At 34.3% G+C, this 10,899-nt stretch overlaps 2 protein-coding genes across 2 annotated transcripts; both read right to left on the bottom strand.

Moving 5' to 3' along the window:
- Positions 2,091-5,540, bottom strand: LOC104723277 (probable methyltransferase PMT14). The gene is made up of 7 exons (XM_010441609.2): positions 5,235-5,540; positions 4,281-4,944; positions 3,987-4,197; positions 3,216-3,888; positions 3,060-3,137; positions 2,561-2,844; positions 2,091-2,426 (listed from the first exon to the last, which is right to left on the bottom strand). The coding sequence occupies exons 2-6, from the start codon at positions 4,926-4,928 to the stop codon at positions 2,577-2,579; spliced, it is 1,878 nt and encodes a 625-aa protein (XP_010439911.1). The 5' UTR covers positions 4,929-4,944; positions 5,235-5,540; the 3' UTR covers positions 2,091-2,426; positions 2,561-2,576.
- Positions 8,160-9,834, bottom strand: LOC104723276 (eukaryotic translation initiation factor 4E-1). Its single transcript, XM_010441608.1, has 5 exons — positions 9,457-9,834; positions 8,861-9,026; positions 8,643-8,768; positions 8,489-8,554; positions 8,160-8,391 (listed from the first exon to the last, which is right to left on the bottom strand). The coding sequence occupies exons 1-5, from the start codon at positions 9,753-9,755 to the stop codon at positions 8,341-8,343; spliced, it is 708 nt and encodes a 235-aa protein (XP_010439910.1). The 5' UTR covers positions 9,756-9,834; the 3' UTR covers positions 8,160-8,340.

Raw genomic sequence — 10,899 nt, 5'->3', positions numbered from 1 at the left:
GGCACACAGTCATTGCAAAGCCCACAGTTTTGCCTCAACTTTTAAATGGTGGTTTTTGTAAATTAAATCTCAAATACGAACAAAAATCTAATTATCTAGAAATATATTTCCTCTATTTCAAAATATAACATGTTTTGAGTAAAAACACGCAGATTAAAAAATAGCTACTTTAAAAAAATAAATCAATTATAAACAAGACTGCATAAAATAAATAATAAAAAATATAAAACTAAATCTAAAAATTGCATAAAAAATTGTAAACATCCTATATTATGAAACAAAATACTTCTCCAAACATCCTATATTATGAAACAGAGGGAGTATTATTTTGTCTTGCTTTATATTTGATAGAAGTCGTCGATACAAAACTTTAACTTGTTTCAGTTCAAATCCTTTTTTTTATATAGTTTTAAATCAAAATAAATTTGAATATAAAGATATTAGTTTGGTACCATAATGGTTTCGATTTAATTAGCTTTTAAGTTATATTTATATTTAATATGATTAATTTTGGTTCAAAATTTGGCTATTAATCAAGCATGTTTCTAACCTAAACAAGAAATATTCAGTTTTTACTATGTTAATTTCGAATTTTGTTTAGATGTAGTTTGGTTCAGATATTAGTTCAACCCGGTAAGTTCATACATTTTAAACACAATTTGTAGAAAACAAAAAAAGGATGAGGAATATATATGCATAATTTATGTACTATTTATGTTTTCATGTTCCACATGAAATAGACAAGTAACATTTGTCAATATTTCTGTTTGTATATATGTATGTAATTGAATGAAGTTCTGACTTTTTAGGTGTCCCAATACTATTCTCTTTTAGTTTTAGCCACACAATTTTCAACTCGCCTTTTTATTACCTTTTTTTTTTCACTTATGAAAAGATACGTTTTCTAATATCTAAGTGGGGGAAGAAACAAATTTGAAATCTCTTGCATTTTGACTATGATTAAAAGAGATTGAAATAATTGATCCTAATTTCAAAGGTTACTATGATTAAGATTTTTAAAGTAGTTAGTAGTACGTACTTGTTGAACATTCATTATTAGTCCGACACAAGATAATCTTAAGATCGTGGTCGTGAAAACGCTTTTTGAACATTTCACATGTCTTGTATACTAAAAGCACTCTTTTAGATGATTACGTATCTTATTAATGTTACTCTATATATTTATGCTTCGGCTGATAAATATTAAATTATTAATCATGACTCCTCTCTTCTGTTGTGTACCATATTGTTTTTTTTTTTAACTGTCAAAGGTAATTATTAGGTAGGACTATTTTCTCTATTAATTGTACTCTATAGTTTTAAGATATATTATAGGTTTAGAAGAATAAGCCACATGTTTTTATTGTCACGGAACAATAAGCCAAACAAATAAGTGTGTATGGATGGATGTACACGTATGACGTATCTTTTTATAAGAAAGTTATGATTCAAACGGGAGAGTATGGAACTAATAATTGAATGAAACAAAAAAAAAGTTTCCTTTACAGACTCATCACTAAGACGAAAGTGGTAGTTGTATTTTTACTATTTATTGGTCCTTTTATTCCATCCATGGCCATTATATTTTCCTATCCTTCTAAAAGTTATTCCTAGTAATAATTTGCCTCTTTTTGTTTGTAGCTAAAGATCTCAATTTCACAGCCCATAGTTTTTATTCTAATGGAGCCTAGTGTGGAGTGTGGACTAATTCGTTTTGTTTAAGCTTCATGTGTTAACTTAAAAAGTTAGATTGTGTTTTTAGAGATACATATTCGTCTAAAACACCTATGATTATATATATATATATATATCAATGTTTGTAAAATGCTATTTTGTTTTAGTTAATAATGTAAGAAATACAACATACAGTATATTATATTAATGTATGATGCAAGTCACGAGACAAAAGGTGCCCCATGACAACTATAGCTTTGTTCCAAAACAGTAATATCCATTTACGTACATCAACCGACCGACATTTGAATCAGTTTCCCTACACTAATGTCATTGAACTATAATTGATATTTTTCTACAAAACTTCTAGTCTTATCTAATTTAAAATTATATAAAAGTTTCCTTTTATATCATAGTTTCGTTTCTTCAATACAAAAGACTATTATTATAAAAAAAATGTCAAGGTCACATCATAAACAAGCGTCCAAGGTGTCCAAAACGCTTCAAACTATCTTGCGAAACACATGGAACTATTAAACATTTTTTTTTTCCTCCAAAAATAAAATTAAAAACTAGGGAACAAAAATAAAAAACACAAATGCACATATTCGTCTTGATCATCATCTATATTGTATTACAGCTTTTTGACACCTTTCTTTCATGGAAAAAATTCTGATTCCTTCCTTTTTGATAAGAATTTTTTCCAGGTGTTGTAAAATAGATCTACACTTCAAGCTTAGTAAAACCTTCACCTGACATCATACAACAACAACAACATCAAAAACAACTCAATCATAAGATAGAATTTGGGTTTAACTGACTTGAACAAAACTTGGTGGTTAATCTGGTAACTATGTAAAAGTACAGGGACTGTAAAATCCAATACCTGAGGAGTTTTTGTTTTATTCCTCTTCACTATTATCAGAAGAAGAAGAGGACGACGGAGAAGTGTTTCCATCGTCGCCGGCGACCCAATACTGCTTAACAGCGACGAGAATCTTCTCCGGCACAAGAGGACCATCTTCGTGATCCATCAATTTAGTATCCCATCTCATTCCATCGGCGATCTTCCTCACATCGTTCAAAACATCAACCTCATCCCGGAATATCACAATCCCTTCCGGCCGTAAAATCCGATCAGTTTCTAGAAGAATATCTTCAAGTTTGCAGCTACGAAATTGAAACTGACCCGTTACTCAACGAACCCATGTAGAGAACATCACCATTCAATCACTAACTCTCTTAAAGTTTCTAGCTTTAGGGTTTAGATCAATGCTTTGGTTGCTAATTCTCATAAAGTTTCTAGCTTTAGGGTTAACTTAAAGAGTCACTAATTCTCATAAAGTTTGTGGCTTTAGGGTTTAAGGTAGGGTTTATAATGTTACCTGTGCTGATACAAGCTGAAGACACCACTAGCATGAATGAAATCGTATGTTCTTGGATAAGTTGAAAAGCCTTCACACCTGTAGAGATTACAAAAAGTTGAATGTAGAGAACTATTGAAGGGAGAGATGAAGAGTTGTGTATAGATATGTTCTTACCAGTCATGGTAGATACCAATGAGACCTCTCTCATAGACAACGCTTAATGTGTTCTTGTTAATGGTTGGAATCACATTCATAACCCAAGATTTAGGCGATTCAAGAGCAGCAGCGAATCCACCAAGACCTGCATTCATGTCCATCACATTACGGTATCTAGTGGAACCTATCAGTCTGTTGATTCTCTTGTACGCAGTCACTCGCTTCTTCCATAGATTGATGTCTTCTTGGTATGATTCCGCGTCGACGCCGTTAATCAAACCTTTAGAGATACTTGGAGGCACAGCGAATAGTCTCTCCGGGAACTTCATTAGCTCTCCTCCAGCAACTTCTTCTTCGCTTGATACTTTAGGGAATGGTGTTACACAAGTTTCTATCTCCTTGTACCAAACATCATCAGTGTCTTTTCTCTTGCAGGTGTTAACTGGTGTTGATCTATCGCATGATCTATCGTTTATTTTCTTTCTGAAAATTGCAATGTCTCCCTTCTCGTACTTCTTCTCCCAGCATAAGGACTCTGCGATATCCTCTATTTTCTTTTGCTCAGCGTTGAGTTCTGCTTTAGTTCGGTTCCACGTCTTGTGCCATGTTTTCCAGTTGATCGGAGGACCTGATAAGACCCAGTAACCTCCAGGTCTCAAGACCCTATCAACTTCCATTAAGTACGTTCCCTCTGTACAACCAATGAAGAAGCAAAACACAAATATGAGTATATATCGAGCAAGAAATATGAATTTGCCCCTAGTGCCTAGTTTGATAGTTGATATTTACCGTTTGCTGTCCATGGTATCAAGCATCGAGAGCATTGAGCCATATCAAAGGCTCTTGCAGGGTAAGGAAGAAGAATTGATCCAAGAACAGCGATGATCGCTGGAACACCTCTCTCAAGCGCAAACTGAACTTGTGCTTCGTGGTTATCCCTTGGGGCAAACGACATAGCCAAAACATTCCTCTTAAGCATATAAGCACCCCAGCTTGCAACCTAGAGATGGAACATTAGAATCAATAAGGTTCTACTATATGAATCAAAACATAACTCCAGAGAAAACAATGAAACCAACTTACCCCACATCCAGTGTCTAATGCGGTTCTAACAGAGCCATCTTTGATTGGGATAACAGAAGCTAACTCTTCTATATACGCATCCGCACCTTGAGGAAACATAGTTCCTCCACCGGGGAATTTAAACACATTTCCTTGAAACTGAACCCAGTTCTGGCCAGCTTTTTCAACAGTCAAGCTCTTGAAAGGAGCATTAGCATAGTGAACGTAATCTCTACTTTTAGGCCAAGGGAAGGGAGTCATATACCCTTTAGGAGCTGGAATAAGACAACGCAGTTTCTCATTATCAGGAGGACAATGTCTCTCTCTGTAAATCATGTTCTCTCTCGGAAACTTCATGGCTCGGTCCTGCTCCTGACACGGCGTGTAATCCTTGAGCTTCACATCACACGGCTTGAAAGAAACAGGTTTCGGATCAGCCTTTTGGGGGATCTTCACAGTGTTGTGATGAGGTTCAAAGTCAAGTTCAGTGACGATATCAGTGCACTGAGCTTGCTTTGTGATCTCCATAGCTATGCTGTCTCCTTTACCAAACCCACTCTTTTGCCATGCTCCAAGAAGGTAGAAGAAACAACATAAACCAACCACAACGAGTAGAGATAGTGTACTTCTCGATCTGTTATTCCCTGGTGGGTTATGCTTAGAACCCATGATTCTTTCAAGTCTCCTGAAGCATTTTGAACAAGATCACAAACTTAGATTCTTGGTATAACACACTACTTTGAACTAAAAATATCAAGATCTGTTAAAAAGAGTACATAAACTAATTCAGTTTAATCGAAACCAATACTTTAACTATTGAAATCTAGGATTTATCGATTCAAAGACTAATCATAACATAAAGTAATCTAAAGACTATAACTTTAGCAATGAAATCCAAAACCCAGAAACGGATCTAGTCGAAAAAGATGAGTATCAGAGCTATCAGTAGAGAGAAAGAGAGAGAGAGATTCTAACCTGGTCGATGTAGATCTTGTAGTAGCAGAGAGACTCTAAAGTCTTGTTCTTTTGTCTCAGATCTCTCTTGTTCAAGCTCTCTTTTAGTGATGAGCTTGCAGTTGCACAAAGTATAAAGCTTTTGAGTGCGAGACAGAGAGAGAACTCACTTAAAATAAAGGTCTTCGTCTTCACTAATTAGTACTAGGACACTAATTGAGATTTGATTTAACTTGATGATGAAGGCGCGTTTGTTTTAATTCAATTTGAAAAATATTTCTTAGAAAATTTGTTGGAATTAAATGTGTGTAGTTTCGCAGCAAGATCTTATAACAATATTACTATTACAATAGTCATAGATTTAGATCTAATCTGGAGACTGCACAAGTGCACATGCATCCATATGTTTTTTTCTTCAAACCCTTTTGTGTGCGCTTGTATATAAAGTATAAACTATACTTTATTTAGTTTTTAAAAGCTTTTAGGTAGTTTGATTTACCATACATTACAATATCTAGTGTGGAAATAAAATTTGAGATTCTGGTTCACCATTATTGGAACAAATACAAATACTTGAAGATGGGTGACAAAACCTTTTGTTTCTATTATTAAAAATGGAGCAAACCCATATGTTAAAAAGAGTGCATTATAATAATTTAAAGACTAATTTGTTGAATGTAGTTATCTAATGTTATTAGCCGAAGAAACTTGTCGTCCCAAGTGGTCCTTATCATACAGTTGACATACTTCGTTATTTAGATCTCCTACCGACACTCTTATTTCCAAGTAACCGGATCCGATCCACCGTCAATAACCAAGTTAATCAGTTCACACTGCTCAACATTACTTCCTCAATTAGAAAAAGTGTTGGCATCAATTAAAAAGAGGATGTGACTTTTCAAATCTTAAAAAAGTTTTCTATAATTCATTAACATCTTTGATTAGTTATAAATGATGTTTTCTAAATAGGGAGATTTACTTAGATGTATACATTTTAGATAATATTACCGGAATTTACAAAAAAAGATTTTATTACTAGAATATTTTGGATATTTTCAAAATATCCAGTGTGCCTTTGTTTTATGTTACCGGAAAAAACGTAATTACAAAAATATCATTGCCACGTCAGACGCCACGTCAGAAATCAATCACATGTATTAAATAACTCAGCCGTAACGCGTTACAGAAGTAACGATGGCTGAGTTATACGTATGTTGCGGCTGATTTATGGAAAAAACATTTGAGTAAGAGCGGACGGCTGACTTAGAGCATAACTCAGCCAAGCGTTACAACTGACTTATTAAAATCTGGCTGAATTATGCTCTAACTCAGCCGTTCTTAAGGCTGAGTTTTCACCCGACGGTTGAATTGTCAAAATTTTGGCTGAGTTATCACTACGACACAGCTGAATTAACATTTTTCGGGTGGCTGAGTTATGAAAAACGGCTGACTTATGAGATGTAGTTACAGCTGAGTTATGGTTAAAAACTATAACTCAGCCGTGATAGGCTGACTTATCGTACAACTCGGCCATTTCACGGCTGACTTAGTAGCAAAAGATTAATTACTAGAATAATATTCAGTTACGGCTGACTTATTAAACGATACGGCTGACTTATTAAACAATACGGCTGAGTTACATATTTTCAGTTGATGAAGCGGCTGAATTTGGCTGCCATTTTTTTGCTTTTTAATTACTGTAATGTTATTCATGTTGTGACTGAGTTATAATTTGTTTAATGGCTGAGTTTTATTTTGGTTGAGTTATAATTTGTTTGATGGCTGACTTGCCACGTCAGACGCATCATCCATGTCAGCATTACATGTCATCTTCTTTCTTCTCCGGAAATACGAAACGTCGTTCTTTCGACTCTTGTTCTTACATGGTTTTTACCTTCTTTTTCACCTTGTTCTTCTACTTCTTCTTCACTTTCTTCTTCACCTTCTTCTTCACCTTGTTCTTCTACTTCTTTTTCACCTTGTTCTTCATTTTCTTTCATGGATTCAGTTCCGGTACTAGTTGTTTCCGGTAATTGGGTAAAGAAACAGAGATATGTATTTAACACCGACGATAGAGGGTGTATAGTTGTGCAGATAGATGGAGGCACAACACACGACAAGCTTGTGGAGCTTGTTCTTGAAGACTACAGATTGGACGCGTTTAGCCATGAGCTAAACGCATGCTCTCTCGATGTAAACAAGTTGGGCACAATGCGAAAACTTGTCCGATGCAGTATTATTGTAATACATTTGTTTTATTTTGTGCAATAACTCAGGCGTCAAGCATTATAACTCAGCTGTCATATGAATCGACAAGACCTTTCGTTTTCCGCTTTCAGATTATTCCTTGTGATAACTCAGCCACAAAGCATTATAACTCAGCTGTCATATGAATCGACAAGACCTTTCGTTTTCCCGTAAATACTATAACTCAGCCGTCAAGTAATATAAATCAATTGTTTGCTTTCAGATTATTTCTTGTGATAACTCAGCCACAAAACATTATAACTCAGCCGTCATATGAATCGACGAGACCTTTCGTCTTTCCGTAAATACTATAACTCAGCTGTTAAGTTTTTTTTTTATGGTTGTGACGTGGAAAATCGAAAATGACGTGTATTTTAATTTGCTGATGTATATATTTTTTTTTTATTTTTTTAATCAAAATCGAGAAACTAAACCCAAGGAGTAAATTGTAATTATACCCAGGACACTAAACATTTGAACAATTTTTAGAAGATTGTTAGATAAGAAAAATAAACTAACTTTTGGATAATATTTGAGTAATTCTTTCCTAAAAATATCCTTAAAAAAATCCTTATAGAACATGAATATGAATAACATGCAATGTTATGAAGAGCTTATGAGTTGGTTTGGAGGACCGATAAGATTGGTGGGTTTTTTATAAGAGTATTTTGCCTCTGGTTATATATACACGAGGCACCATAAATTTGTTAAGGCAATACTAATATATTAATACTAAATGAAATGTTGGAGCTTCTGAACAATCAACACTCAGGAGCAAAGACAGTGGTCAACAAGTCATGTTTTAAAGATATAAATAGAGATCACTCACATACAAAACTGTAACTGAAACAATGCAAAGACTGGAGAGGGTTGTTCGGTTTTAAGCGGTGTAAGCGTTCTTTGCGTTCCTGTCGAGCTTCTTCGCATCCTCCTGAAAAAGAAAAAAAAAAAAGAAACGAAAACAAACAATGAGAGATCTGATGAAACGACTTTTGAACTAGCTCTAGGAGAAGATCACTTCTTCTTACATGGATGATGAAACCTATGCTGTTGTTGTAGTCAAGGAACTCCTTCCATTGTTTTCCAATGCTCACCTGCAACATTGAACAAGTACGGAATTTTCATGTCTTTCTTTATTCACATAGAGACTGTTTGATGAGAAAAATCGTCTTCTCTATTTACCTGAGCAGCTTCGTTTGGAGCGTTTTTGGTCCAAATAGATATCCTTTCTTGCTTTGCTCTAATGTTAACAACCGCTCCACAGATTTCATCTCCATGATCGAACTGTTCTCCAATCAATGCAAGCAACTAGACCAAGCACGTAAATAACCCAGTTAGACTCGATTGGAGAGTGAAGTGGGAGTTACAAGTCAAAAATAAAATAAGAATAGAAACCATACAGTGTAGAGCCAGCTCTTATCAGATTTATCCTTAGGATATGTCATAGTCCATTTGCCTCCGTTTGCACAAATAGGATCCTCCCACTTAGGTTCGATATTGTGTTTGAAACAGTAGAAGTCAGCTCCAGTTGTTAACTTGCTCGGATGCCGAATGTTATTGTACAAACTGCAACGCAAAACAAAAATTGCCTTTTAAAATAAGAAGCACAAAGAACGATACACAAACGACTAATCCCATGGTGAACAGCTTCACAACCAAACTGAACACAAGAACAATACAAGGTTCAGCTGAAGCAAACAAAAGTGAACAAAAAGTGAAAATTTCAAAAATCTAACTAATGCTTTAGATTAACCATTAAGATCATAGTTACCTAATTTAAACCCTAACATAAGTTTTAGCTAAAAATAAAAACACCAAACAAAGCAATTTCATCAGTAACATAATAAGAACAGTGGCTTCAATTTCATCTTCTAATCCACACCAATAAAGATCATAAATTTAATCAAGAAATCGAATTCTAAACAAAACCCAGATGCAGAATCCTTTAAAAGAAACAGAGATTGAATCGGGGAAAATTAAAACAAAAAGCCCTAACCTCCAAAATTCTTCAACAGTAGAGAACGTGAAGACAGATCGCAAAGAGCTACCCCAAGTGGTCTGTTTCGATTTCACCGATGGATTATCGAACCAGAACGTCCACGAGTGTTCCAAAGGATGCGATTGAGGAACGGCGGATTCGTTCGATTCGTCAACGTCTCCGTGTCCTTCTCCGCCTACGATCTCTCCTTCTTCGGCATCGTCACCTTCCTCATGGTATCGATCAATCGGATTCTCTATAGAATTAGGGTTTGCTTCTTCGTGAACAACAGGCTTGAGAGTGTCTTCTACCGCCATTGTTTCTACCAAAATCCGAACAGCCTCTCTCTCTCTTTGTCTCTGTCTCTTTCTCTTCTCCAAAATAAATGTACTTTCCTCTCGTAGGGTTAACTATAACACGACACCGTTCTTATATGACCATACTGTTCTGTCTTTTTGTTGTTGTTGGGCCAAAAATAGATATTTTGTATTAATTTACTATAATGGGCTTTTTATATTTGGTTGAGGCTCTCCGGCCATAATAAAATTGTTTTCATTTCTCTCATCAAGGTTTTTTTAAGTTCATCATGTTTGTTTTGATCAGACATACTATCATCATCGATTTGATCCTGTTTGTTTTATTAGTTGAGTTGAACTTTTAATTGCTAGTTTGAAATGTAAATCAATATAAAAAAAAATGGTGATTGGAACTTATAGTCTATGAAATCTATTAGATAACAAAAAGTGTTACATGTCTAAATCTGTCTTTCTTTTTCACATTTACAAAAGCTAATAATAGGATTATTAAGAAGATGTATTAAGAAGATGTATTACTTACCACACACTACATATACAATATATATAGCTTTAGTGTCAAGCTTTATTACTTACTACGACTTGTTCCGTAATACTAGTTTGTATTAATATCTTTGGTATCTCACCATCCGAATTCATTGTTGTTGACAGAGACTGGAACTTCAAGACGATTAACTTTGTCTTAATTATACCTATGTAAAGGTTGTAATCTACTCTAAACCCATTATAGTATTTATTTTAAGTTTTTAACCCATACAGGTTTGTACGCACCTACCTTTGGTTAATTAATATATATATATATATATAAGGGTTTGTTAGATTTTTAGTATATTTTTGAAACTTAATTATGAAAGTAGTACATACATTATTCATAATTAGAAATAAGAGATGTGTGTGAGAGAGGGTGTAAGAGATAGAAATTAATGTGGTACAAAGGGTAATGGTGAATATTAGTTAAACATCCTCCTTGACTTTTTTGAACAAGAAAGAAGAGAGAGAAAAGGAGGAGGAGAGAAAAGTAGTTTTTTTTTTTATTTTTTTTTTAAGCTCAGATTTTTTTTTTCATCTTCTTTTTGGTATTCTCTTTCCATCTAAAAACTAAAATATTAGTTAATAAAATTTTTTAAAAACCAAATTCCAGATATAT

The sequence above is a fragment of the Camelina sativa genome, chromosome 11 (genome assembly GCF_000633955.1).
Source record: "Camelina sativa cultivar DH55 chromosome 11, Cs, whole genome shotgun sequence".
Taxonomy (NCBI): domain Eukaryota; kingdom Viridiplantae; phylum Streptophyta; class Magnoliopsida; order Brassicales; family Brassicaceae; genus Camelina; species Camelina sativa.
This window is presented reverse-complemented; position numbering and strand designations above follow the sequence as displayed.